The 24,252-nt window shown below is 52.8% G+C and overlaps 1 protein-coding gene across 2 annotated transcripts in view; it reads right to left on the bottom strand.

Moving 5' to 3' along the window:
- Window positions 1-24,252, bottom strand: part of GNAO1 (G protein subunit alpha o1) — a 167,750-nt gene that overhangs the window by 60,290 nt on the left and 83,208 nt on the right. For both annotated transcript variants that reach the window (XM_057533924.1, XM_057533925.1), the window contains exon 3: window positions 23,077-23,218. In XM_057533924.1, the coding sequence (XP_057389907.1) occupies window positions 23,077-23,218 (142 nt within the window). The remainder of the gene's footprint in view (window positions 1-23,076; window positions 23,219-24,252) is intronic.

Genomic DNA, 24,252 nt, shown 5'->3' with positions numbered 1-24,252 from the left:
CAATGGAATGTGGCCTGGCCCTCCCCAAACTTTCCTTACAACCTTCCATGCATTTCCTTTCCCTGTCTGCTGGCCTGATGTCAGGAGTCCAGCAGAAGACCCTGAGGCTGAGGGGCTGGCAAAGCCACAGAGCAGAGGGGAGCTGCCTCCTGGCTGCATGGGCCAGAGCGCTCCTCACCTTTCACATCAGACTGTGATGTGAACAAGAAACATCCCTTTACTGTGTTGAACCGCTGAGATCTGGGGGTTGTTTGTTACACCAGGTGAAGTCAGGCGTTTTCTGGAATGTCAAGGGAATTCCGTTGCTACTATCCTGGAACTTAGTCTTAGGGAGGTACCAATACATTCTCTAGAATTTTTGAGCAACCCTGGGCTCCTCCCAGAATAGACATTTACCAAATAAGATAGCAGAAGCAAACTTGTTGCCTGTGAGCCATATACATGCTGTGCAACTCCGACACCCCGGACAGCAAATCCTGGCTCCATTTTATACCCAGGAAAGACAAAATACTAGCATCTTTCGAGACTGTTCTGGGAATGCGATGGGAGAGCCTGTGCAGAGCGTCGAGGGCTGAGTGGATGCTCCGCGTACGGTGGTCGCCTCTCCACTCTGCCACGCTCGTCCTGTGGGGCTGCGGGCACAGCTCATCACACACACTCAGAGCCCCCAAACCAGGGCAACTGCAGTCTCGGTGCAGTTCAGGCTGCTGGCTGGGCAAGAACCTGCTGGGAACGTGTCCACGAAGCAAGAAAGAGCCAGTTCCTGTAGCTCCAGGAGGGTGCAAGTCCCCAAGGGAGAGCTGGTAAGAAAGATGAGGAGGACCAGAAAAGAAGGAGGCCCAAGTAAGGCGGCAGGGGAAGAAGTGGGTGAGACTTCAAGGGACACTATCCAGGAAGGGGAAAGATAGTCCACAGAAAGGGAGAAAAATATTTTCAAATCATATGTCTATACAGGACTGGTGTCCAGAATGTATAAAGAACTCTTAAGACTCAACAGTAAGACAAATAACCCAATTAAAAAGTGGGCAAAGGTTCTGAACAGACAATTCTCCAAAGAAGATATACAGATAGTTAATAACATATGAAAAGATGTTCAACATCCTTAGTGATTAGGGAAACACAAATTAAAACCACGCTGAGATACCACTTCACACCCACTAGGACGGCTATAATAAGAAAGCTGGACAATAACAAATGTAGGCGAGAATGTGGAGAAACTGGACGCTCCTGTGCTGCTCATGGTAATGTGAAACGGTACAGCCGCTTTGCAAAACAGGTGGATACTTCCTCAGAAAGTTGAAACAGACTTAGAATATGACCCACGAGTTCCACTCCTAGGTATACACCCAAGAGAAACAAAAACATGAGTCCACACAAAAACCTATGCATGAACGTTCACAGCAGCATTATTACTAGGGTAGCCAAAAAGTGGGAACAACCCAAATGTCCATCAACTGATGAATGCATGAACAAAGTCTGGTGTTTACAAATTCCAGTACAATGGAATACTATTCGGCTACAACCTGGATGAGACTTGCAAACATTATGCCGGATGAAAGAAGCCAGACACAAGAGTACATACTGTATGATTTCATTCGTATTAAATGCCCAGAACAGGCAAATCCACAAGGACAGAAAGTAGATTGGGTTGCCAGGGGCTGAGGGTGGGGGGGAATGGGGAGTGACTGCTAGTACGTGTGAGGTTTCTTTTTGGGGTGCCTGCCCTCTGTGTCCTGCCTGAAGAGGGGCCTTGTTCCAGGGGAAGATGCACAGAGCCAGCTTCCAGTAGGTATCACCTCTCGCATGTGTGACCCTGCTCCCCCTCCTACACAGGACTAGCGCAAGGGGTGTGGTTTCCATCCAGTAGCTGAGAGAACTCAGGCCTGGGAGATGGCCTATGAACAAGATGGCTCTACAGTACAGGATCCAAACTCATTCTGGTTCTCCACGATCTGATTTTTGACTCTAATCTCACAGGGGGTCATACCAGTGGTAGAAAGGGCAATGGGCCAGGTTCTGAGATATCTGGGCCCAAGAACAGCCCTGCCACTTACTAGCTGCTTGACTGTGGGCCAGTCATTTGAATTCTCTGAGCCTTAGTTTCCTCATGTGTAGACATCAGTTATGCCTGCCCCACAGGTGGGAGGGCCAGAGCTCAAAAAAAGATGGCAGAAGTAAAAGGGATTTACTTTTGCGCCAAACCCAGGGCTCAGAGCTGGAAAACAAAGGGTGCCTGCCCTCACAGGGGCTCATCACAGAGCTGTGTAATTGGTAGAGGCCTCATACATGCCAGGCAAGTTCACTACCAAGGGCCAAATCAGGGTAGTAGATCATAAAGGCTAAATCCTCTCAGTAAGAGTGTTCTAGATGGAACGTACGTGTCGGCCAAAAATTCGCACGTGAAGCCCCAACCCCAGTGTGGCTGCATTTGGAGTAAGGAGGTAATTAAGGTTAAGTGAGATTATATGGGTGGGGCTCTGATCTGACAGCATTAGCATCCTTATTAGAGACCTCACAGGGCTCTCCCTCCCCCTCTCTGCAGGCACGTGCCTAGGGAAGGCCAGGTGGAGACGCAGTAAGAAGGTGGCCATCGGCAAGCCAGGAGGAGAGCTCTCACCAGAAACTATTTGAGCCAGAACCTCGAGAGTGGGCTTCCTGCCTCCAGAACTGTGAGAAAATAAATTTCTGTTGTTTAATCTATCCAGTCTATGTTTAGTTACGGCAGCCCAAGCTGACTAATACAAAGAGCTCACGCATACTCGTGCGTTAGGCACTGTTCAAGCCCTTTACGTTGTCCCAAGCATGAGATAAGAACCGTTACTATCCCCGTTTTACAGATTAAAAAAAAGAAGCACAGAGCAGATCGGTAACTTCCCCCAGGTCACACCTCTGACAGAAAGCAGCATCGGGCTCAGCTGGGGGCAGGCTGGCTGCAGAGTGTGAGCCTGAGCACCGCTCAGTGTGGGACCGGGAGACAAGTCTGGGAGCTCCTCACGCGCATGGGTTGTGAGGGCTTGTCCGCTGCCAGCCTGGCACTTACCAGGTGCCCCGTAAACGTTGGAGAGAACGTCCAGGCCCAGGACAACGATGGGCACAGAGTCTGAGGGCCACCAGGGCCTTCTGGCTCCCCCAGAGGAAGCACAGTCTCCATCCTCTCACCTCATCTTCTGCGGGGTGGGGTGGGTGTTGAAATCCCAACTCAGGGCCTGTGAGTGCTGTAGGGAGTCCAGGTCAGTGGGCTGCGCTTCTCAAAGTTATTCTGGCTGGTTCTTTTGGTGACTCTCTCTGCTACACCCACGAGAAGCCATCTCCCTGCATATCTGAGGATGCTGTGGTCCCCTGGACCTCAGCATCTACACAGTCAGCTGGCCAAGAGATCCAGTACGAGCATGTATTCTGGGGTTTTCAAAGGATCACACAGCTAGCTACAAACAAAGCTGGGCCTGAAACCCAGAATTCATACTGTCACCAGATTGTTCTCAGGCCAAGGCCTGGGGAAAAGGAAAGAGCCTGGAGAGATGTCTGAGCCCCTGTCTCTGCCAGGCCCACAGGCCTCATGGTGCAGAGGCGTCCACAGCGCTGCCGGGCTCCACGGTGGCTGCTTCTCGAGGCTAGAGCACCAGAGAGGCAGCCAGACCTGTGGGCTGAGAGGCTGGGCAGGGCAGAGCCTGCCGGCGGCTGTTTCCTGAACAGCGACAGTAGCAGGAGGGAGCTCTCAGTTTTGGATGGTTGGGCCAGAGATATGTACATTCTGACCCCAGCAGACAACTCGGCACACTGTGGCCATGGAGCAGAGTTTAACTGAGCGTCCCCTTCCCTCTGGGTCAGGCACTGTGCTGGGCGCTCAGCACTGATTCCAGTTGGAGTCAGATAGGCCCTGCCCCTTCCCCTTATGGTCTAGCAGGGGTACAGACATTGAGGGAATATTCATACACACATACAGTTACAAACATGACAAGGCCCTGAAATAAGCTCCCAGGGATCTGAGGGTGTCAGGACAAAAGGCCCGGCCTGGTCTGGGGGGCGGGAGAGGCTTCGCAGAGGAGGTGACAATAGAGCCCAGTTCTGTGGGGGAAACAGGGGTGGAGAATGCCTCCTGCAGAGGCCGTGGCTCACACAAAAGCCCTGAATCAGAAGCAGATGCTGTGGCAGGAGCAGAGACCTGCGGCGGGCAGGGCTCTACCTGAGGGCCGAGGGTGCTGCTGAGGGCTTCTAAGCAGGGGGTTAGACATGCAGTTGTAAGAGCTCACGTGGGTTGCTGAGGGGAGCAGACTATGGGGGGGGGCAGGAGAGGCGACCATTGCAACTGCCTGGGGCTTACCCACTCAGGAGCAGCAGTTCCCACTGCTCGGCACTCCAGGTGCCCTGACGCTGCTGTGGGATGCTGGCCCACATGCTCTGGGCTTAGGGCACAGGTCAGTCAATGAAAATGTGTGCACGACATTTGTGATGATGCCCAAAGGCATCCCTGGCCTCATGCCCCCACCCTGAACCTGCTCCGTCTGCTCTGCCATCTCATTCTCATCAAGTAAACGGCTCCTGAAATCCACCTTCCCCTGCCCTGCCACCCAGGGAGCCTTCCAGAGTGATCAGAGGGAAACTGACAGCTTCACATGGCCATTCAGGTTCATCTCCCCCTGCAGCCCTGTGACACGTTTACCCTTGACACAGATGCAGTGACGGTAACACCGGACAGTGTCTCTCTGCCTTTGTGGCTTTATCCCTGTGGCTCGGCGGCCTGCATGTGCCAGTCCACACCGGAGCACCCCCAAGGCTGGGCTGGTGCCCCCATCTACAGCCCCAGGCTCCAACCCCAAGCTGCGTGCCCTGGGTGCCCATGGGGGGCTGTGTCCCCTGCTGACAACAGTCTGCCGGCCACCTTACACCAACTCCCTCCCCAAGAGAAGTCATCTTTAACTTGCGCTGACTTTGAAACACGGGGGATTCTTTCTCTTTTGGATTCAAGGGAAGAGCCTTGTGCTTGGCAATCACCCGAGCTTAGCATTTAAGTTTTGCCAGGAGAATTTATAGAACTTTTTAGAAGTTACAGAACTGAGATAGGGGTGGGGTGGAAGGGAGATCTAGAGGCCAGCCGGTTCTTCTGTAGGACCCTGTAGGACAAGAGACTTGTCTGAGGTCGCAGAGTAAGCTGGGGCAGGGCCTGGAGCCCAGCTTTTCTGTGAAGGATCAGTGTTCTTCTGTGGTGAGCTGAGGCCTGGCACGCCTCCAGTTCAAGATGGACCCTCATCGAACAAAGTCCCCAGCCCCTCCCTGCTGAGTTCCTGGGGGCCCCAGGCACACTGGGCTCCCGCCCCTCCAGGTGCCAGAGAGTCACAGTGAGGGAAGACTGGTCCCTACACTGGCTGTTCTCCCCATCTGGCTGGGTGGCTGGTAAGAGAAGGGCTGGGGGGGGCTGCATCTTCCCACCTCCCCAAGTTCTCCCAGGAGGAAACTGCCTCCTCACAGAGGCTAGACCTGACTCTCCTCTCCCTGCCCAGCTTTGAAATGTCTAGGACTTGGAGCCCAAGGCTGTGCTCGGGCTTGCTTCCTGGCACACTCCGTATGGTGACACCCGGAGCAGTCTTTCCACTCCCTCACCCCTGTGGCTGGCAAGCCCCCAGGAGCCGGCCAAGGGGGCAGAATCAGCCTCGCCAGAGCAGACGAGGCCTTTGTTGGCCTCATCTGCCAGCAGGCTAGCGATCCCGGCCTGGCCTCAGAGTCGAGGTACCTGGTTTCCTGGTACTCACCTACCCGGCACACAGCTCAGGGCCTGGTCCCAGGCTGTGGCTCCCAGTGATTTTCCAGGCGGGAAAGTCAAGGTGGAGGTCATGGGCCAGCACCCTCATTAGATTGGTTAAAAGTCTGGAGTCAGACTGCTTAGGTTTGCACCCAGTCCCAGTGGTGTGACCTTGGGCTTATTACTTCCTCTCTCTCTCTGAACTTCGGTTTTGTCATCTGTAGTATGAGGGCAATAATGGAGTCTATGTATCAATCATGGTCCTGTCAAGAAACAGGGTGCCCTGAAAGGGACAAGAGAAGAGAGCAAATGAGCTAACGTGTGGACAACGCTCAGAACAGTGCAGGGCACGGGGTGTGATCAGATCACACGGAAGCGCCCAGGGCTGTCCTTGTCTGCACTCCTGGAGGCGTGCAGAGTGCAAGTCAGGGCGAAAGTCTCAGAGGGATAACCCAGAATCCACGCTAACTCATGTGTGGCAAAAAATAAAAAAAGAGGTCACTGACCCAATCTCTGTACTTTACCCTTAGTCCCAGGCTGATCCCCCCACCTGCAAAAGCAAGAGAAGCAGAAGGCAGTGGCCCTGCCTCCCGACTGCTCGGGGAGACCAGATGCTTAGGGGGGGCATGGGACAGGGACTGTGGAGCAGGGAAGGCACACCTCCAACGGTTACTGGAATGTGGGAGTGTGATTCTTGCCTCCTGCGGGGCCAGGAGAGAGGAAGCCAAGGGGAAAAAATCCTCCATCTAGAAAACAGGAGACCTGGTTCTCGTGCCAGCTCTGCTGGGCCTGCAGCATGATCTTGTGCAAGCCTCTCCTTGCCCTGTGCCTCAGCATCCACTTCTGTAAAAGGACGGACCTGGACGAGAGCGGCAGGTCCCAGATAACGGTTATACAACTTAATAGGATTACTCCAAAAAAAAAAAAAAAAAAGTTTGGGAAACTCTGGATGAGACACACATCAACAAGCTTCCTTTCTGTAGGGCTCTGAGTGCGCTGGATAGGGTAATGCACACTGTGGTTCCCCAAGAGGAGATACAGTCCGTGTGCCCAGATGTACTCAACAAGAAAAAAGGGTGCTGCTCCATCCATCGAGGGACTAATGTCTGAGGAATCCCGGCCTAGAAGAGTGTCAACGATTCCTCTGGCACAAAATTGTACGTTCACAGCAAAGTGCTCACTAAGAAAGCTGTGATTAAACTCCAATAGGGCTGCTGTAGACTGCAAGGGATGTGGACGCACAAAGAAGGGAAGCGTCGTCGGAAGAGGAGGGGGCAGGGCCTGGGCCTCCAGGGACGAGGACAGCACTGGGCAAGGTGGGACTCTCATCCTGCAGGGAGGCTTGCCCCTGAGTGGCTGGTGGGAGGGGGTCTGAGATTCTGATGCCCTGGGCCAGGGGAGACCCACTGGGCCTTGGATAAGAAGTATATCTGAAGCACACTGACATGACGCAACAAGTTCCAGGGAGGGGACCGCGACTCCCCTGCCCACCACGCAGTCTCTGTGGAGCGCTGCTGGTCAGGGGTTCTTCCCCCAACTTAGACATCCCCAGTCCAGGCCATGAGCATCTATACTTGACCTGACACTCAAGGCCTTCTACAAGCCAATCTCCTTCCCTTTCTCCCGTGCTGCTGGCTAGAAGGGGTAGCAAGGGCAGCATCCTGGGCCTGGAACGGAAGCAGAGACCCTGAGTGTGACAGAGCAACAGGACAGAAGGGGCTGACTGGTGTCACATCTGGGTTGCTCAGGCAGGAGAGAAATGCATATCTATCTTATTTATGCCACTGTTATTTAGGGGGTCTTTGTTACAGCAGGGAAGCCTGCATCCTGACTGATATACACTGGTATTATTTCCATTTCACAGAGGAGGAAACCGAGCTTCAGGGTACTTAAGGAACCTGCCTGAGGTCATAAAGCTAAAAAAGGAGGATCCAGTTTTGACCTTGTCCCTGCCTGACTCCTGAACATGTGCGCTTTGCCCCACCGCACACAGAGCTTCACGTCAAGGATGTGCACTGTGGTTCCATGCAGGAAGATACAAGAGGCTGAGGCCTTATCATCATGCTCCTTGCTGCAGAGGGGGACTCTTGGACGTGGTCCCGGGGACGGTGGTATCCTGGAATCAAGATACTGCACCACTCAGGTGCACAACTGCAGACCCTGAGAACAGCGGTGGAGCCCCCAGCCCAGCCCAGGCCCCCAGCAGGCAACCTGGCCTGCAAAAGCTCGGCCCACAGGGCCGCCCTGCGCCGGGAGAGCTGCCTTCCTCTCCTTGGCCAGTTGTCATCAGGGGAACCAGCTGGTCTTGGCACCAGGCAGGGAAGTGCGGCAGGAAGGAGAAAGGAAGGAAGACAGAGGGCTGGGCAAGAAGGGGGCGGGCGCCCACAGAGCTGGAAAAGCGGGACCTAATTTGGCAGTGAGCTATTTCAGGACTGTGCCCTCGGGACCTCAGACCAGAAATATTGGGGGAGGGGAGTCTGGCTGTGCAAATGCTCCTAATCCACGGCTCCTCGAGGGCAGTCAACTGCTCCTGGGCTCACTTGGGAGAGAGGAAGGAGAGAAGCCGACTGTCAGCACTTGTGCTGCGCGATGCGAGCTTGCTGTCTGAGCCATAAGGGGCTGTCTGTGCACGTCAGAGCTAGTAACACGTTCATGCTGCGTCCGGAGGAGCACGCTGCCTTGCAAGGACTCCCCGTCTGTGGCGTTTGTTGTCATAAGTATAGAATCATCCTTATTTTACAGATGAGGAAACTGAGGCCGGGGTGGGGGTTGAGGGAGAAGAGGTCAGAATATCCAGAAGGGGCTGAGGTCAGGGGCTGGAGGGGAGGTCGGGGAGGCTGGAGGAGGTTCCCGCTGAGGACTCCCAGAGCAGGGAGGCCAGGGCTGCTATGGTACTGAGGGCCTGGGGTACCCTGTCTGCGTCGGTTGAGTCGGGGGGACCGCCGTGGGCCCACCCGCAGAACTCTGCAGGGTTTGGCAGGCCCTGTGCGGGCAGTACACCCAGAGGAGCTCGTGGTCCCGTGGGGGACGTGGCGGCTGCACCGGGTTCCACGTCAGGTGGGCGGTGGGCAGGCCCAGAAAGAGGCCCTCTCCCTCTCGGGGCAGACTACCTCTCCACCCCCGGGGCCTGCAGCAGCCTCTCGGCTCTTCTCTGGCCGCCCATCTATCCGTTCACCACACGGCAGCCACAGCAAGCCTCTCAGAGGCCAGCCGAGTCTTGGCCTTGCTTAAAACCTTCGGTGCCTTCCTGCTGAGCCAGGAACCAAGCCAAAATTCCTTCCACGGCCTGGAAGCTCTCCTCACCTGGCTGGCCCCTGCCTCCCTCTTCAGCCTCATCTCTTGCCACTCTCCCCACTTGACCTTTCAGCTCCGGTCACACTGGCCTTCTTTCAGACCCTGACTCCCCACTTCAGAGCCTTTGCACATGCTCTTCCACAGGCTGTTCCACCCACCTTCTCTCCCGCTCCCACCAGCCCCACCATGCCAGCTCCTCCTGCTCTCTGTCAGACACCTTGTCATCAGCATAGCCCAGGCCAGGCCTGCTGTGGGGATGCTCACAGCTCTCTGGAGCTACTGAGGGGTGCCCATCTTCCCCCAGACTGAGCTCTGTGGAGGCGGCACTGCTGCTCGTCTCTGCTCACCCCTGTGCGCCCAGTGCCTGGCACACCGCTAGTGCACAGAAGGCCACTACACGTTTCTCAAATGAACGAGTGAGTGAACAAATGAAAGAAAGAGAGATGCTGTAGGTGCCCAGGAGAGGGAAGAGACACTTCCAGCCACAGGGACTCGGGAGGGGTTTATAGCGGGAATGACATTGATGGAGCCAGGGACAGCCTTAACACAAAGGAACAAAGTAGCTGCCTTTTAAGGAACACTTGCTCTGTGCCAGGCACCCCACTGACACTGGGACATATGGTCGCCCTTCCTACTCATGAAGCAACCATCTCAAGTGTTTCCGGGGGACTGTCACCCAGCACTGTCTGCCTCTCTCCTTTTCTCTGGGATCCTGCTTTCGCTCTCCTTAGCTCTACTTCTTTTGGCCTCTGTCTCAGGCCTTGCCAGACCCTGGTTCAGGAGTAGCCTTCCTCAGCTCCACTCCTGCAAAGCCAGGAAGAGGGACAGAGGCCGGGACACACACTCTGCTTCCCAGCCTGGAACCAGAACCGATAGGGGATTTTTGGGAGGGGCTGAGGCCACCTCTTTGACTTGTGGTAGTTCAGAGGCCTTGGCACTAGCTCTTCACCCTGTTTTGAAACAACTGTCACAGCCAGGCTTCTAGTCCTGGCACTCTCTCCACCAGACAGGCAGTGAAGTGTGGGTGAGAGGAAGATGCAAACAAGAGCTGTTTACTGAGCACTTACTAGGTGCCAGGCCCCATGCTTAGCCCTCAACACACATTAATTCTTCAACCATAACAACCCTGTGAGTAGGTCATATTATTATCATCTTCAGTTTTCAGATGAGGAATCTGAGGTTGAGTGAACCAAATGACCACCCTGAAGTCCAGTGCTGGTGACAGGCAGGGTGAGGATTCAAGGTTGTGTCTCTGACTCCAAAGCCTGGCTCTAACCCCTGTTGAGCTGCCTCTCTTGGGCACAGCCCTTTGCAGCTGCACTTGCCCAGCTCTAAAATGAAATCTTGACTGGCACATGGCTAAGGTCCCTGCTGGCTCAGGTAGGCTGGCAAAGACCCAAGTCTTCCCAGGAGACATCCCCAAACATGGGTCCGTATCCCCCGCCTAGCTTCACCTCCAATTCTGCCATCACCCCTGCCAGAGCCCCAGTGGAAAGGCGAGATGGGAAAGGGGAGGGGTGGGCTGGGGGCTGTGTGTCCACGTGCCCTACACCTGGGATCCTGGGGGAGAGGCCACCATGGGAACAGCAGCTCTGGCTCCAGCCAAACTGGGTTATCTCATAATCCTGCTGTGCTAGCTTGAGCCTGGCTGGTCATCTGCTGATACAATATGAATCAGGCACAGTTGGCAGTGCTGAACTCAAGAAGAGATTTAGGATGGCTATGGTGGCCTCCCCAGCATTTGCTTCTTTTGCTTCCATTTCCTTTTTATGAGCTCCTGGTTTTCCTCTCGGGAATTCACTCTGGTCCCAGGAACCCCTCAGGCAATCAGAGTACTGCATCCCCTTGGTCACAGTGACTGTTTCAGGGATGGGCGTGTGATCTAATTGGGGCCAAGGAGAAAGAGGGATTCCCAGGACCTAAGTGGCTTCTCAGGGAAGGGACTGCAGGGGCACATCTTGTGTTCTGTACATCCCGGGATGCTCACAGGTCAGGTGGGGTGGGAGGATGTGGTGACGTAACTGCTGTAGCCATTTTCTTGCAAGGCGAGAAGCGATTTTGTGGAGTGTCAAGGGAAGGCTGCAAGGGGGACAGAGTGGAGAGATGAAGAGGAGCCAGGGCCATCATCAGAGCTGCTGAGTTGAGCCTCACCTGCAGCAGGACCTCTGGATTTTTTTTTTTTTTTTTTTAATTTTGGCCATGCCACGTGGCTTTGTGGGGTTTCAGTTCTCCAACCAGGGATTAAACCCAGGCCACGGCAGTGAGAGCGCAAGATCCTAACCACTAGACCACCAGGGAACTCCCCACTTGGGACTTCTTAATCCCTGGGTCAGGTGATTTTTTTCTCACAAGCCAGTCTGGTTGTATCTCTTATCTTTTGTAACCAAAAGTGTCCTAACATCCAGAGAGGGTCTTCGGCAGTGATGCGAGACCACTGTAGGTTGCAGCAGAGCAAATAAATAAGATGGGGAGAGGGAGCTGAGTAAAGCAGAAGATGGATGTGTGTGGCTATGGGAAGGGCAGATGGGCTCTGGTTTTCCTAGGGAAGCCATCCCCCAACCCACGTGTGTGGTACTATACCCCCCACCCCACAAGCATGCAGAGCAGGGCCTCCAAGCTAGGGAGGGGCCCAGATACCACACCTTGGCCACCACCCCAGCCTGTGACTCACGGTCTCACCCACACAGTGCCACTGCCTTGGCACACCTAACCCCTTTCCCAACCCTGACACCCCTCAATGGGCCAAAGTCCACCTCTTGGCCCCCAAGCTTCTCTGCAGTACACTGGGTCCCCGGGAAAGGATCTGACATTCACAAAGGGCTCAAGTGTGGGGTTCGGACCAAATAAGGTAATAGATACAGTCAGGGAGAGACCTCTGGGGTGAATGGTGACTGTGCTCACCAGAAAGCTTTAATCTGTGTCCCCATACAGGACTGCACAGCCAACACGTGCTGTGTACTAACATTTTTATAAATCCGGTAACTATGTTCTGGGTAGCACAATTATATTGCATTGCATTCATGGTGGGTCCACAGTATTAATTTGTTAAGCACACACATTTAAAATATACCACAATTTAGTGACCTTGTTTTAAGAATTCTTCATTTTTCAAATGCCAGGAGCCTCAAAAAATGGGTGTTGGGACTTCCCTGATGGTGCAGTGGTTAAGAATCCACCTGCCAATGCAGGCGACACAGGTTCGAGCCCTGGTCTGGGAAGATCCCCCATGCCGCAGAGCAGCTAAGCCCGTGCGCCACAACTACTGAGCCTGCACTCTAGAGCCTGCGAGCCACAGCTATTGAAGCCCTCGCACCTACAGCCTGTGCTCCACAACAAGAGAAGCCACTGCAATGAGAAGCCCATGCACCTCAACGAAGAGTAGCCCCTGCTCACCGCAACTAGAGAAAGCCCACGCGCAGCAACGAAGACCCAACATAGCAAAAAAAAAAAAAAAAAAAGAATCTGCCAATGCAGGGGACAGAAGTTTGATCCCTGGTCCAGGAAGATCCCAGATGCGGTGGAGCAACTAAGCCCACGAGCCACAACTACTGAGCCCCCGTGCCACAACTACTGAAGCCCATGTGCATAGAGCCCGTGCTCTGCAACAAGAAAAGCCCACGTACTGCAGTGAACAGTAGCCCCTGCTCGCCGCAACTAGAGAAAGCCCGTGCGCAGCAACGAAGACCCAATGCAGCCAAAAATATAAATAAATAAATTAATTTAAAAAACAAATGAGCGTTGGCCAGGCAGGCCTCTCTTGGCTGTTCTCTACATCTTCTAAGGCTGGGAGGTCTCCTTGGCGGCTCGTTTGCCACCTTAAAGAAACCTTTGAGCCCAAAGGATGTACCCACAATGTTCCCTCTCCAAAGGAGGCTGTGGGTTCCCCCTGTGGAGTAGCCAGGCAGAGATGCGGGGAGGCGGGGGTGGAGAATGAGGGCTGTAATGTGGGGCCCCCTATATATCCAAGGGAAAGGCAACTAGTGGGCCCCCCCCTCATCCTGATGCTCGGGAATACTTGCACAGTTGTAACATTTTCTCACCATTAGAGCTGGGCGATGGAGGGTTTACAGGGAGAGACAGAGGTGACGGGTGTGTAAGCTACTGTGAAGGGGTAGTAGGGGAGAGAGGGAGAGAGAGCGGGAGGGGACACAAGTGCAAGGCATCATTGCCTGTGGTTTTCATTTACTGTTCGTTGGAGTCTTTAGGTTTCCTTTTCTTTCTTTTTAAATATTCCACACCTCTTTCTACAGGCAGTGAATGTGCAGAGGCTGGCAGAGGCCCAGGCTCGAACACCCACTCCACTCGGCTCGCAGGGGAAGGGCGGGCAGGAGGGGCTAGACGGAGGCCAGGTGCGGCAGTCACCAACGAACCCAGAGAAGCTGGGGTGCTGGAGCTGCTGTGGGTGCCAGGGCGGGCGGGTGGTGGTCTGCCTGTGCTCTCCTCGGGGAGCCCTGTCCCAGGCTCATCTGCACGGACGTTCTTCCCAGAGACTCTGCCATAGCTTTGTGCTGCCAGGAGACTTACCTGCCACCAACCATTTTCTTGTCTCTGGTGCCCCTCGGGACAACATTCTAGCTTCTGAGCCTATATGGGTGCTGTAGACTGAACGTCTGTGTCCTCTCAAACATCATATATAGAAACCTAATCCCCAATGTCATGATATTGGGATAGGGATTAGGGGATTAGTGCTTTTATAAGAGACTCCAGAGATCAACCCCATTCCTTCCGTCGTGAGAGGACACAGTGAGAAGACGGCTGTCCATGAACTAGGAAGTGGCCCTCACCAGACATCTAATCTGCTGGCACCTTGATCTTGGACTTCCCAGCGTCCAGAACTGTGAGAAATAAGTTTCTGTTGTTTAATCCACTCAGTCTATGGTATTTCTGTTATATTGGCCAGAAAAGACTAAGACAGTGGGAAAACAAAGGCAAAAACCGGAGAAGAAACGAGGACCCATCTCTGCCCAGCCTGGAGGAGCACCCATCCACCAGAGTACCTCCCCCATTCCTGGCTGCTGGACTGGGCTTCCCATTGACTCAGTACATCTGCTTTCACGTTCTTACTAATTCCCATGACAGTCCACAGGCAGGGTGGCAGGTGGTGACTGGTGCTGTCCCCCAGCCCCTTGTCTCTTGCCTCTGTGTCCTACTAGAGTGGCCAAAAACCCCACATTTTTGCTTTCCTCGGATCTCTTGCTGCTAGGCCGATGTGGGGTAAGAAGTCAGGCTGCCCTGCTTCTTCCTCCTGCCTCTGGAGTCCTTGTGAGAGGGTGTCACCTGCCATCCTGGAGCCATGAGCGCCCAGAGAGCCACCGAGGTGCCGACCCAGGCCCTGATGCTGCACAGCTGCAGAGCAGCCCCCCGGGCTGCCGACTCTCAGGAGTCCCTGTCCAGGAAACAAAGGCTATCCCTACTGTCGAGGACACTGTTGGTCGTGTGGTTTTTATGTGCAGCCAAATATATCCTAACTTGCACAGGGGAGACTCAGAGGAGCTTTGTGACTTGCCCAAGTGAAAGTGCTTACCATTTAAAGCTAAGGCTGTGACTACCCCAAACCCAACACAGGGAATACCTCCATAATCCTTCCGTAACTGTAATGGCAGCCCACACCCTGCTTCTCGAGGAACAAGGCCATGGCGCGTGTCCATGCTTGGCCTGGCGCCTGTGGATCAAAGGCCTCAAGGCAGGAAGGAACGTGGGCTTTCTCCTAGGTGAACTGTTTTTCCAACAATTTAGTCCCAAAGGTAACTTCTTCAGAATGTCCTGGGGAAGCATACTAGGCCCAGCCTCCTACTGGAATGTCCTTCATCTTTGTGCCTGGACCACAACCCCTGAAGTCCACGGAGAGGACCTTGAGGCCCAGTGTGACCCTCCATCAACAAGGAAACACCCTCGTGTGTTCTCAACACTTGACTTACTAAGGCAGGGAATGGCTCAGCATTTTATCAAGATTCAGAAAAATGGTTTTCTATTTAGCCCTCAGTAAACTCCAAAACTCAGTGGAGGAGAACGCTCCATCTTCCCCTCATCAGCACCTCTTCATTAAATGCCAATCATGCAAGAAGTCCAAGCCTGCTGCGGCTTTCCGGATTCTCTAGGGTGGGCAGTTGACAGAAGGACGGAACCCAAGCAAAGGCAGGGCTCCTCCTACGAGCGCTCAGACCCCGGCACTCACCTTTACTCAGCTCAGGCTGCCCTCAGCCAGGGGGGCCTGCTTCCCTCCTACCATTGTTCATCTGTAACGCCTAATCAACCTTTGAAAACTAGAGTAGTTGTCACTCTGCTTCAAGGCACAGGATGCTAATAACGGCTAAGCTTTCCTGAGTACCTACTATGTGCCGGGCCCTGCTCTAAGAGCTTGTACCTATTAGTCATTTAATCCTCAAGACAACCCAGTGAGGTATGTCATTATCAATGCACTTTCACGAGAATAAAAAACACTGTCTACTGAAGCATCTGTCCTCCTTGCCTGCGCCCTGGGGGCAGGAACTGGGTCTTGCCCACCACTGCAGGAACACCAACGTGAACGAATGGACGGGTGAACGCTCAGGTGGGCAAGACCGTCCTGGCCCTCCAGACTCACTGTCTAGCTGCAGAGGGGAGGCATCCTGAGGCAGAGGGCCAGGGAGAGCTGGGGCTGGAGCTCCAAAATGACAAGCGTTCAGAGGAGGGGGCAACCAATTGCAGCTGAGGAAACCCAAGAATACTCTAAGGAGGAGAGGAACTGGAGGGACATCTCAAAAACCTGAAATTTTAATCCCTCCTCTTCCTTTCCCACCTTGAAACCTGCTGTTCCTTTGAGTTGGTTCTTCCTTTTGGAGTAAGGGCAGGAAGAGCCACTTGTGCCGCCAACCTGGGCCAAGGTACTAGCAGCCAGGTCTGGAACTCCTTATGGCAGGGCTTAAAATAAAGATACCTGCCCCAAACCCAGAGCCTGGGGCCCGATCCAGCCTTAGACCACAGGGAGCAAGCCGACCTGGCTGCACTGAGCCCTGCGGAGCTGGGGAGGCCTTGGAAATCAAAGGATGGGATCCCTCATCTTTTCATTTTTGCATGTAAATCCACCTCCCTGTGCACTGTCTGCCAGGGATGTGACTGCTCACGAAGTATCTGCGGGATGAGTGACTAACCAACCAAACGAAAGAAAACGAGGCCCCAAGTTGGCTGAGTGATTTGGGGCAGACTGCTGAGATGGAAAGAGAAGTGAACAGTGATTCAGAAAACCTGAAGTTCTAGTCCTGGGCCTGCCACGTCATCCCTTGAGTAAGTCTCTTTCCTGTTGGGCCCAGGTGGGGTCTATTTTTTGCCACCATCTGCAAAGTGGAGCAGCAGACTTAGATGGCCTTGAATGGAGGAGTTTCAAGCTCTATTAAGCTGGGCGGGCAGGGGATCAGAGCCAGGCCAGGCCTGGTCCGATACAGCTGAGGAGTGGCGCGGTACCTAGCGTGCGGCAGTGTACGTGCTGCTGCCCAGAGGAAGCCTCTTCCTGGCCTCAGGTTTGGGCCTTCATCTGTCACCTCCCCAGCCCCCATCAGATCTGACAACCACCACTGAGGACCGCTGCGGTTTCTCCAGACCCCAGGAGCTCAGGCAGACACAGAACAGAGAGCATCCTTGCTTTTGTCTGTTTCAGAATTCGTGTAAACCACAGGGTGAACGGCACTGCGCCGTGGAGATGGTACCACCATGTTCCCCTGATTAAAAAGAAGTTAGTGCTCAGCGCTCCGCTGTGTGACTTAAATGTCAAGATTTCTTTTACCAGAGGAGATCCAGTGACATTCTGGAATCTAAGTATGAAATTTGATTCTGCCGCCCCAAATAGTGCCATTATCTCTAAGGAGGGGGTGTTCTAATGACACCTCTTGGTGGAACATTAGAGGCTGGGCAGCAATTCCAGCACCAGCACTGATCTTTAGTCCCACTTGGGTCACTGACCCCGGGCCGCCCAGTAAGTGCTGTACGTGTCAGGCACTGTCCTAAGCACTTCACATGCATTACCTCATTTAATCTCACAACAGATGAAAGGGGACGGTATTAGAATTATGCCTGTTTTACATACAGAAACACTGAGGGTTAAGGAAGTTAAATAATTTACGCAGGGCCATATAGCTGGTGATTGAGCTGGGATTTGAATGCAGTATCCAATACTTCTTGTGTCAGGCATTGTACTAGATGGATAAGATCCATATTCTGTCCTCAGGGAGTTTATAATTTAGTGGGAGAAATAGGCATATGCACAAACGATGAAAAAAACGAAAATGAGAGTATTTTCAACTGAATAAAGCCTCATACAAGTTCAAAGCATTATCTCCTCGCTATTGTCCCATTATAATGTACTTTACATATACAAGTATACATGTATATGCACATAAATTTTATGTATATTTTTATATACACATGGGTGTGATAAAATTTATAACATGGGATTGTTCATAGACTTTCCCCATCTCCCACCGTGGTCCAAGTGAACCTCCTAAGCCTGTAATTGTCCAGTTTCTCCCAGACTTCCTTCCAGTGTCTGAGTTTAGGTCAGTTCTGCCACACAAGTTTCTCTGCTTTTGTGATGCAGATGCAGGCCCTGGGTTGAGGACGGAGGACGGAGGAAGGAGGAGGGGGAGGGACTCCACTCAAAAAGTTAAGAGAATTTACACGGTAATGAACTGGGGGTGAGTAGGGAGGGAAGGAAGAGGGAGACGGAGATGGAGAGAGAGACAGGGAGAAGAAAGAGAGAAACTGAGGAACAGTTGGAGAAAGGGAAAGAGGGAGAGGAGGAGAGGGAACCCCTTCTAGGCACAGAGCAGGAGAGGGAGGAAGAAAGCAGGAGGGAAAAGGCGGAATAGCAAGAAGGAGAAAGAGGACAGGAGGGAAAAAGCCTGGCAGGCTGGCGGTAGAGAGGTGGTCTCTGGGGAACTTAGGGAGAAAGCAGCTAAAGAGAGTGGGGTTGGGACAGACATGAGGAAGACAGAAAACGACTTGTGAGAAAAGCAGTGGGAGTTGCCCTTTGAGTCCCTTTTCATATTTTTGGAGAGACTCAGAAGAAAGAATGGGATTCTGAAGATTTGTTTTGCCTGGTTGTACTGTGCCTATTTAAATGGGACTCTGCTCTGGACCTGAGCCACATGAATTATAGCTTCCTTGGGGTTACAAATCTGTATTATATACGTATATATTTTGTGCTGAATGTCCTTGGGTAAGTCACTTTGCCTCTCTGTGCCTCATTTTTTTTTTTTTTTACTTGTAAAATGGGGATAACAATAGCACCCACTGCACAGGTAGCTGTCAGGATTAAAAATTTTAATTACTATAAATGGTTTAATGCGAGCCCTAGAACATAGAAATTGAAAGCAACTATTATCATCACCTTCAATTCTTGGAGCTGCAGTTCTCTGAGTCCATCTACTTGCTGATTCCATCTGGAGCCCATGAGGTTGAGACCATACTTGGCCCAGCCCAGCCTGTCTCCTGACTTTCTGCCAGAGGTGTCACCTTGTTCCCAGTCACCCAGGCCAGTAACACTGGAGTCCCAGTTTCCCGATCCTTACACTTTTGCCCCAGTAGCCAAGTAACGACCAGGTCCCTTTCTTTCATCACCACACATCACTTTGCTGCCCTTCCTTTCCAGCTCCCATTGAGACCCTTACTGTAGCTCCCAACCTGCCTCCCCACCTTCAGTCTCTCCCACCACTAGCCCACCATGCACATGCCATCATGATAATCTCCTAAAACTCGCTTTCATCCCATCCTTCCCCAGCTCAAACTTTATCAATGGCTGCCTACTGCCAACAGGATAAAACCCAAACCCCTTGGCATACTTTCCAAGGCCTATCCAATTTGGACCTAACTGTATCTTCTAACTTTCCCACACCTTCCCATACCCTAATCCTCTGTCCTGGCCACTGGCCTCCTCCGTCAGTCAAATCTCCTCTGGTCACCACCAACCCATGGCCTTTATTCATGCTCTTCTCTGCTTAAAGTCCCTTTCCTCACCTACATCTGTGCCTGTGAAGCCGTACCTCTGCTTCAAGGACAGTTCCAGCCTCACTTCCTCTAACGAGCTTTCCCTGACCACTTCACAGAATGAGCCTATGAGCCCTGTCCTCCCAAGAAGATGACCAGCCCCTTCAAGGCCCCATCCCACATTCCTCTGACTCTTTCTCCAGAGCTTAGCACAAACTAAATATATAGTAGGTGTTCAGTCAACATCTGTTCAGTACTGATAACATTACAGGTTCTTTTCCTTTTTTCTCTGAGTACCGAGAAAGTTAGAAATGTCATTCTACTCAAGAGATTTTTTTGGGTGGGCCTACTATGTGCTGAGCACTGTGCTGGTTGTTGGGGTGGGGAGGTGACCCAAAGATGAATGACACAGGCCTCGAGCAGAAAGACCTTAGACATAATGAAGTTCTTATTCCAGGCGCCACTGGTGGGCTTTATGAGTTCCAGAGCCCCCTGAAATCATATGAAAAATTTCCTGGACATTTGAGTGAGTGCATGGTTCTGGAGAGAAGGCTCATGGCTTTCATTAGCTGCTCAAACGGGTTTTGATCACCCTAAAGCGCAAGGGTCACTGCTCTAAGGAAAGAGCGACACACTGCACGAGATACATGCTCAACAGAGAAAGCACTGAGCTGAGGTGAGCTGAGCTGTCAGGGGAGGGAGAGGAAGCCTTCATGCAAAGGCGGGAGCTCAGCTGGTCCTTGCTGAGCAGGAAGAGCTCCAGGGGGAAGAGAGGGGAGAAGGCACAAGAGGCAGAGGCTGTGGTCTGAGCCGAGGCCTGGAGGTGTGGGAGTGCGTGGTATCTTTGGGGAGCAATCTGTGGTCTGGGGGGGCTGGGGCATGGGGTGTGTAAGGAGATTCCTGCTGTTTGCCCAACAAAGAGGCTCTTTCAGGCTTGGGCTCATGCACTGTCATATGGCCTCAGGTGAGTCCACACCCCAGAGAGGCTGCAGGAGAATCGAGTCAGTCTTCCCTCCACTGGGGGCCAGGGCAGGGGGCAAGCCAGCTGCCAGGAGAAGTCAAGGACGTTGTTCTAATGAGGTATGTCAAGGAAGCTCCTAGATGCTTCTCTGTATGGAGAGTATAAAGCTGGTTGGCCCAAGCAGGTGCTGGGTGTGGGGCTGTTTTCCTCCAGATACACCATCATGGGTGGGGGGAGGATGGCGGACGTGTGGAAGCCAAGAGAGAGAAGGAGGTCTTTTCTTTACACACCAAAACACCAATCTGGGTCGGCTCTGCATGGGACGGTTCTCCCAGCATCCAAAGAGCAGATCCCCCAGGTGGGCAGCCCCTGGGAACCCGAGAGAGGAAAAGAGTTTGGAGACCCAGCCTTGGGGTCGGGGCATCTGGGCACCAACAACTGGCCAGCTGCAGGCAGACCTGACTAGAGGGCGTCCAACACCCCAGGGCCCACCTCTGCCCCCAGGCGCAGTTCAGGCTGAACAGAGCTTCTCGTTCCCACCTTGCCAGGCTCACTTCTCACTCAGGGCCCTGGCAGTGTCTGCTTAGAGCCTCTGTCCCTCCTCCTCCTCCCATGGCTGGCGCCTTCTTACAGTCGAGTTTCATCACAAATATCCCTTCCAGGTTCAGGGGAACCTTCCCTGGCCACCCAGTCTGAAGTGGCTGCCCCCTTCCACCTCAACCCCCTGACAACTGGTATACAGGCAGGCGGGGGATCCTTGCACCCCGCTGCCCAGACAGCAAATCCAGAGCAGCCCACTCCCAGGAAACACCTTCTCCAGCTGCCTGGCTCACTCTAGCCTCAGGTGAAATAACACAGGAGGAGGTGCCCCAGGGCCTGGAGGCCTTTGCCAGCCAGAAGCCTGACAAACCCATGCTGCCCCGCAGACTGGTCAGGCGTCTGCCATGGTGCCACCTGCCGGAAGAGGACTGGGCTCCAGCTCCTCTCTGTGTCCAGTGGACTCTCCAGGGAGTCCCCACTCTGCTCTTGGTCTCCCTTCCCAGAGGAGGCTTTCCTGACCTCCTACTTGAGGGCTGCCTAGACCAGGAATCCCGCAGAAGAGAAACAGCCACAGAAGCCAAGGGGTCCCGCAGTATAGTCCTTAATATATCACCTTCCTAGCAATTCCCAAGCAATCATCTCTCTATTCAGGATAATAAAATGGAAAAAAAAAAAATCCCCCCAGGAACAACAAACGTTTTCCAAAACTGAAGAAAAGCATTCTGAAGTCACACTGACTGTCTGGGTTATAATCAGGGCAGGAGGTTTTGGGGAAAGAAGACTGGTTGGGAGGTGGGCGTGGCGGTGAACACACATACTCCTGGAAGATCTCGCAGGCTGTGGTTGTGTGTGCCTGCGTGCGTGTGTGTTTGTGTAAGGTGTGTGCTGTGGACACATGAGCTTTTGCACTGGGCCTGTCATCTGGTTAATTGAGATTCAGGCTCCATGCTCTCTCTTTGGCCAAAAGGCAGACAGAAAGACCAAAGGCCTGTGGCCTGCCCCATGTCTGAAGATTTCCTGCTCTGGGCTTTAATGCCTGAGTTGACTAAAGTGAGTTAATACTTGTAAGGTGCTTAGCACAGTGCCTGGCAGCTAGTAGGTGTTCAATACAAGAGAGCTATTTGTATAACCACTGTGGCCATTATCATTACAAATGAATGAAGCCCTGAAACTTGTTTGGCTACTAGTAACCTGTCTTGGCTACTTCTAATGATCTGAGTTGCTCTCTGCTCACTGGTTTCTCCAGCTCCACTCCTACTGTGCTTGTTCCTGTATCCCCAGCAAGGCCTGGTATATTGTACTCTCAGTGAATACTTAGTGGAAACAAGACTGAAGAACTCAGTGCCCCTGGTTCCGCAGGCCCTGGCTCTATGACCAAAACCAAAGCTGGTCCCTGGGGAGAAGCACTTCCTCTGCAGAGCCAGCTTCCAGACTCAGCCTTGCAGACGGGCAGCACCCGGCTTCCCCACCCCAGGCTGGTCTTGGACACACTCTCAGTCACCCAGTTCCCATCTTCCTGGAGGAGGCAATGCCTGAGCTGGGATGACTCTGTCACATGGAATTAGGATTTTGTGCATAAAATATTGAATTTTACATTTAAAGCTATCTGTCACAGATGATTTATCAGACCCAGAGAAGGTGAGGATAGTTTTCCTCTGTGAGGGAGGTGATTTTTTAGCCAAGACAGGATATATATGTGATGTATAACCAAACCACGCAGTAATCGGAGATTAATGCTCTCCGTCCAGAGGCTCCAAGGAGGGGCCCAGGCGCTCGGAGGCCTCCACCTGCTCCCCTCCTCATGCTCCAGGTCACAGGAAGAGGATCGCTGGGATTCAGGGTCCCACCAGGAGACGAAGAGTCACTTTTAGATAGACTTATCTGAGGCTGTTTTCCCTCCCTCCCTTCCTCCCTCCTCCCCGCTTTTATTTGGCTTTGCCAGTATAGCTATGTAAGGTTCAGTCTTACAGTTAACGCAAATGTTTGCAAAGAGGCTTTTACAACTTATTCCATTCACCACTTATCAGATGCCTGGAAACTCAACTGAAAAACCGTCCCTGTTCTAGGATGTCGACCTCCTACAGGAAGGAGAGCCTCTTCGGTCCTCAGACTCACCTCAGAGGGGCAGAAAACACAACCCATGGGGCAAAGGAGGGAAGAGAGTGAATTCAAGTGGTTGCCCCACCCCCAACAAGGTAAGGAAAGCTCTCCTAAGGAGGGAAAGACGGTGGCCAGGTGGGGCTTGTTTTGTCTAAGAAATATTTTTTCTGTTCAAGTTAATTGCCCAAGGGCATGTACTTGGACAATGTTGTGAGAGTCCCAGTTTAGGGCAGTCACCAACCCTTTCTCATCTGCAAAATAAACCCTGGAATTCTGTGGCTGTTGTCTCCTTGGCAATTGTGCTGTGGCGGTTTGCTCGTCACCAGAGCCCCTGTTTGACTGTATTGGCCAGGTCGACTGGTACACTGGCCGGTGACACAGCACGGTCTCGTCCTGCCCCTGCACGGCAGCCTGGCCTTATAAAGAGGACGCAGCGGGTACCGGAGACGGCCCTCTCCTCCCCGTGTGCATGCGCGCAGCAGCCTACCTTTCTCTCCTTGTCACCGTATTCGATGCCCAAAGTGTCCATGGCCCGGACGATGGCTGCCAGGGACTGGATGGTGTTGCTGTAGACAACGGGCTTGTACTGCTTCACGTCTTCTCCAGAGAAGCCATCTTCGTGGATGATCCTAGAGCAAAACCACACACAGCAAGCCTGATGAGTGCGCTGTCCACACCTGGCACCGAGCGTGCCGGGCATGTGAAGCCCCACCCCAGCCAACCTCCAGGCTTAGCTGGCTGAGGGCTGGGCCCAGCTCGGATGCTGAATTACTGAGCTGCTGTGATAAAACCACAAAACCTGAAGGAAAAATCGACCTAAATTACTGAAAATTAATCTGAAAAAAGAAATGCAGTCTTTTTTACATTCCCTATGTACAGTGAAAGAAAGATCAGTCAAGGGGTTGATAATATTTGAAAGCACTTAGATCACACACTAAACACTCGATAAATGTTCGCCATTAGTATTTTCAAGCAAAGCTCAGGGTTTTAACTTAAATATCCACTTAGGAGTATACTGCTGAAGACCCCTGCGAGAAGCCTGCAAACGAAGAATACATTTTTTCTTTCACAGAAAACTTACACTGCTTTTAATGAAGGTAAGAGCACTCACTTAAAACCTTCCTCTTTGACAAGAGAAAAGCCAACAGAAGGAGTTGCCTATTCCCCATCCTCAGCTGGGATGTGACCACTGTGTCACCCTTATTCTGATGGCTCTGAACATGACATGGAGGACACGAAGGCGACACCGCAGTTCTCAGAGGCCATGCGACACTCCCTGCCCTCCTGTTCTCAGGTTCCTCTGGGGTCAGGGCTGAGGCTGGACATGCCCTGAGGTCCCTGTTCCCTGCAGATGGCGGCCGCTCAGTGAACGCCCGCTGCCGACAAGGGTCTGGGGAGGAGAGAGAACTAGAGAGGGGGGAAAGCCAAGACTTTGCAAGAATCCTCTCATGGTTGAGGTAACTAAGAGAGGACAAATGGGTTTTAAGACTAACATCCAACATTAGTCATCCCCCGTGCAAACTCTCCTGTGGTCATGTTTTTTAGTCCAAGACTGAACACGACCTGTAACACATACATCCACCTGTATAGTAGCTCAGACCTCCATTTCCACCTCCACAGCCCCTCTCCAGCCCTTCACGTCCTTCAGTACAGGAGAAAACTG

Source organism: Balaenoptera acutorostrata, chromosome 19 (assembly GCF_949987535.1).
Source record: "Balaenoptera acutorostrata chromosome 19, mBalAcu1.1, whole genome shotgun sequence".
NCBI classification, from domain to species: Eukaryota; Metazoa; Chordata; class Mammalia; order Artiodactyla; family Balaenopteridae; genus Balaenoptera; species Balaenoptera acutorostrata.
This window is presented reverse-complemented; position numbering and strand designations above follow the sequence as displayed.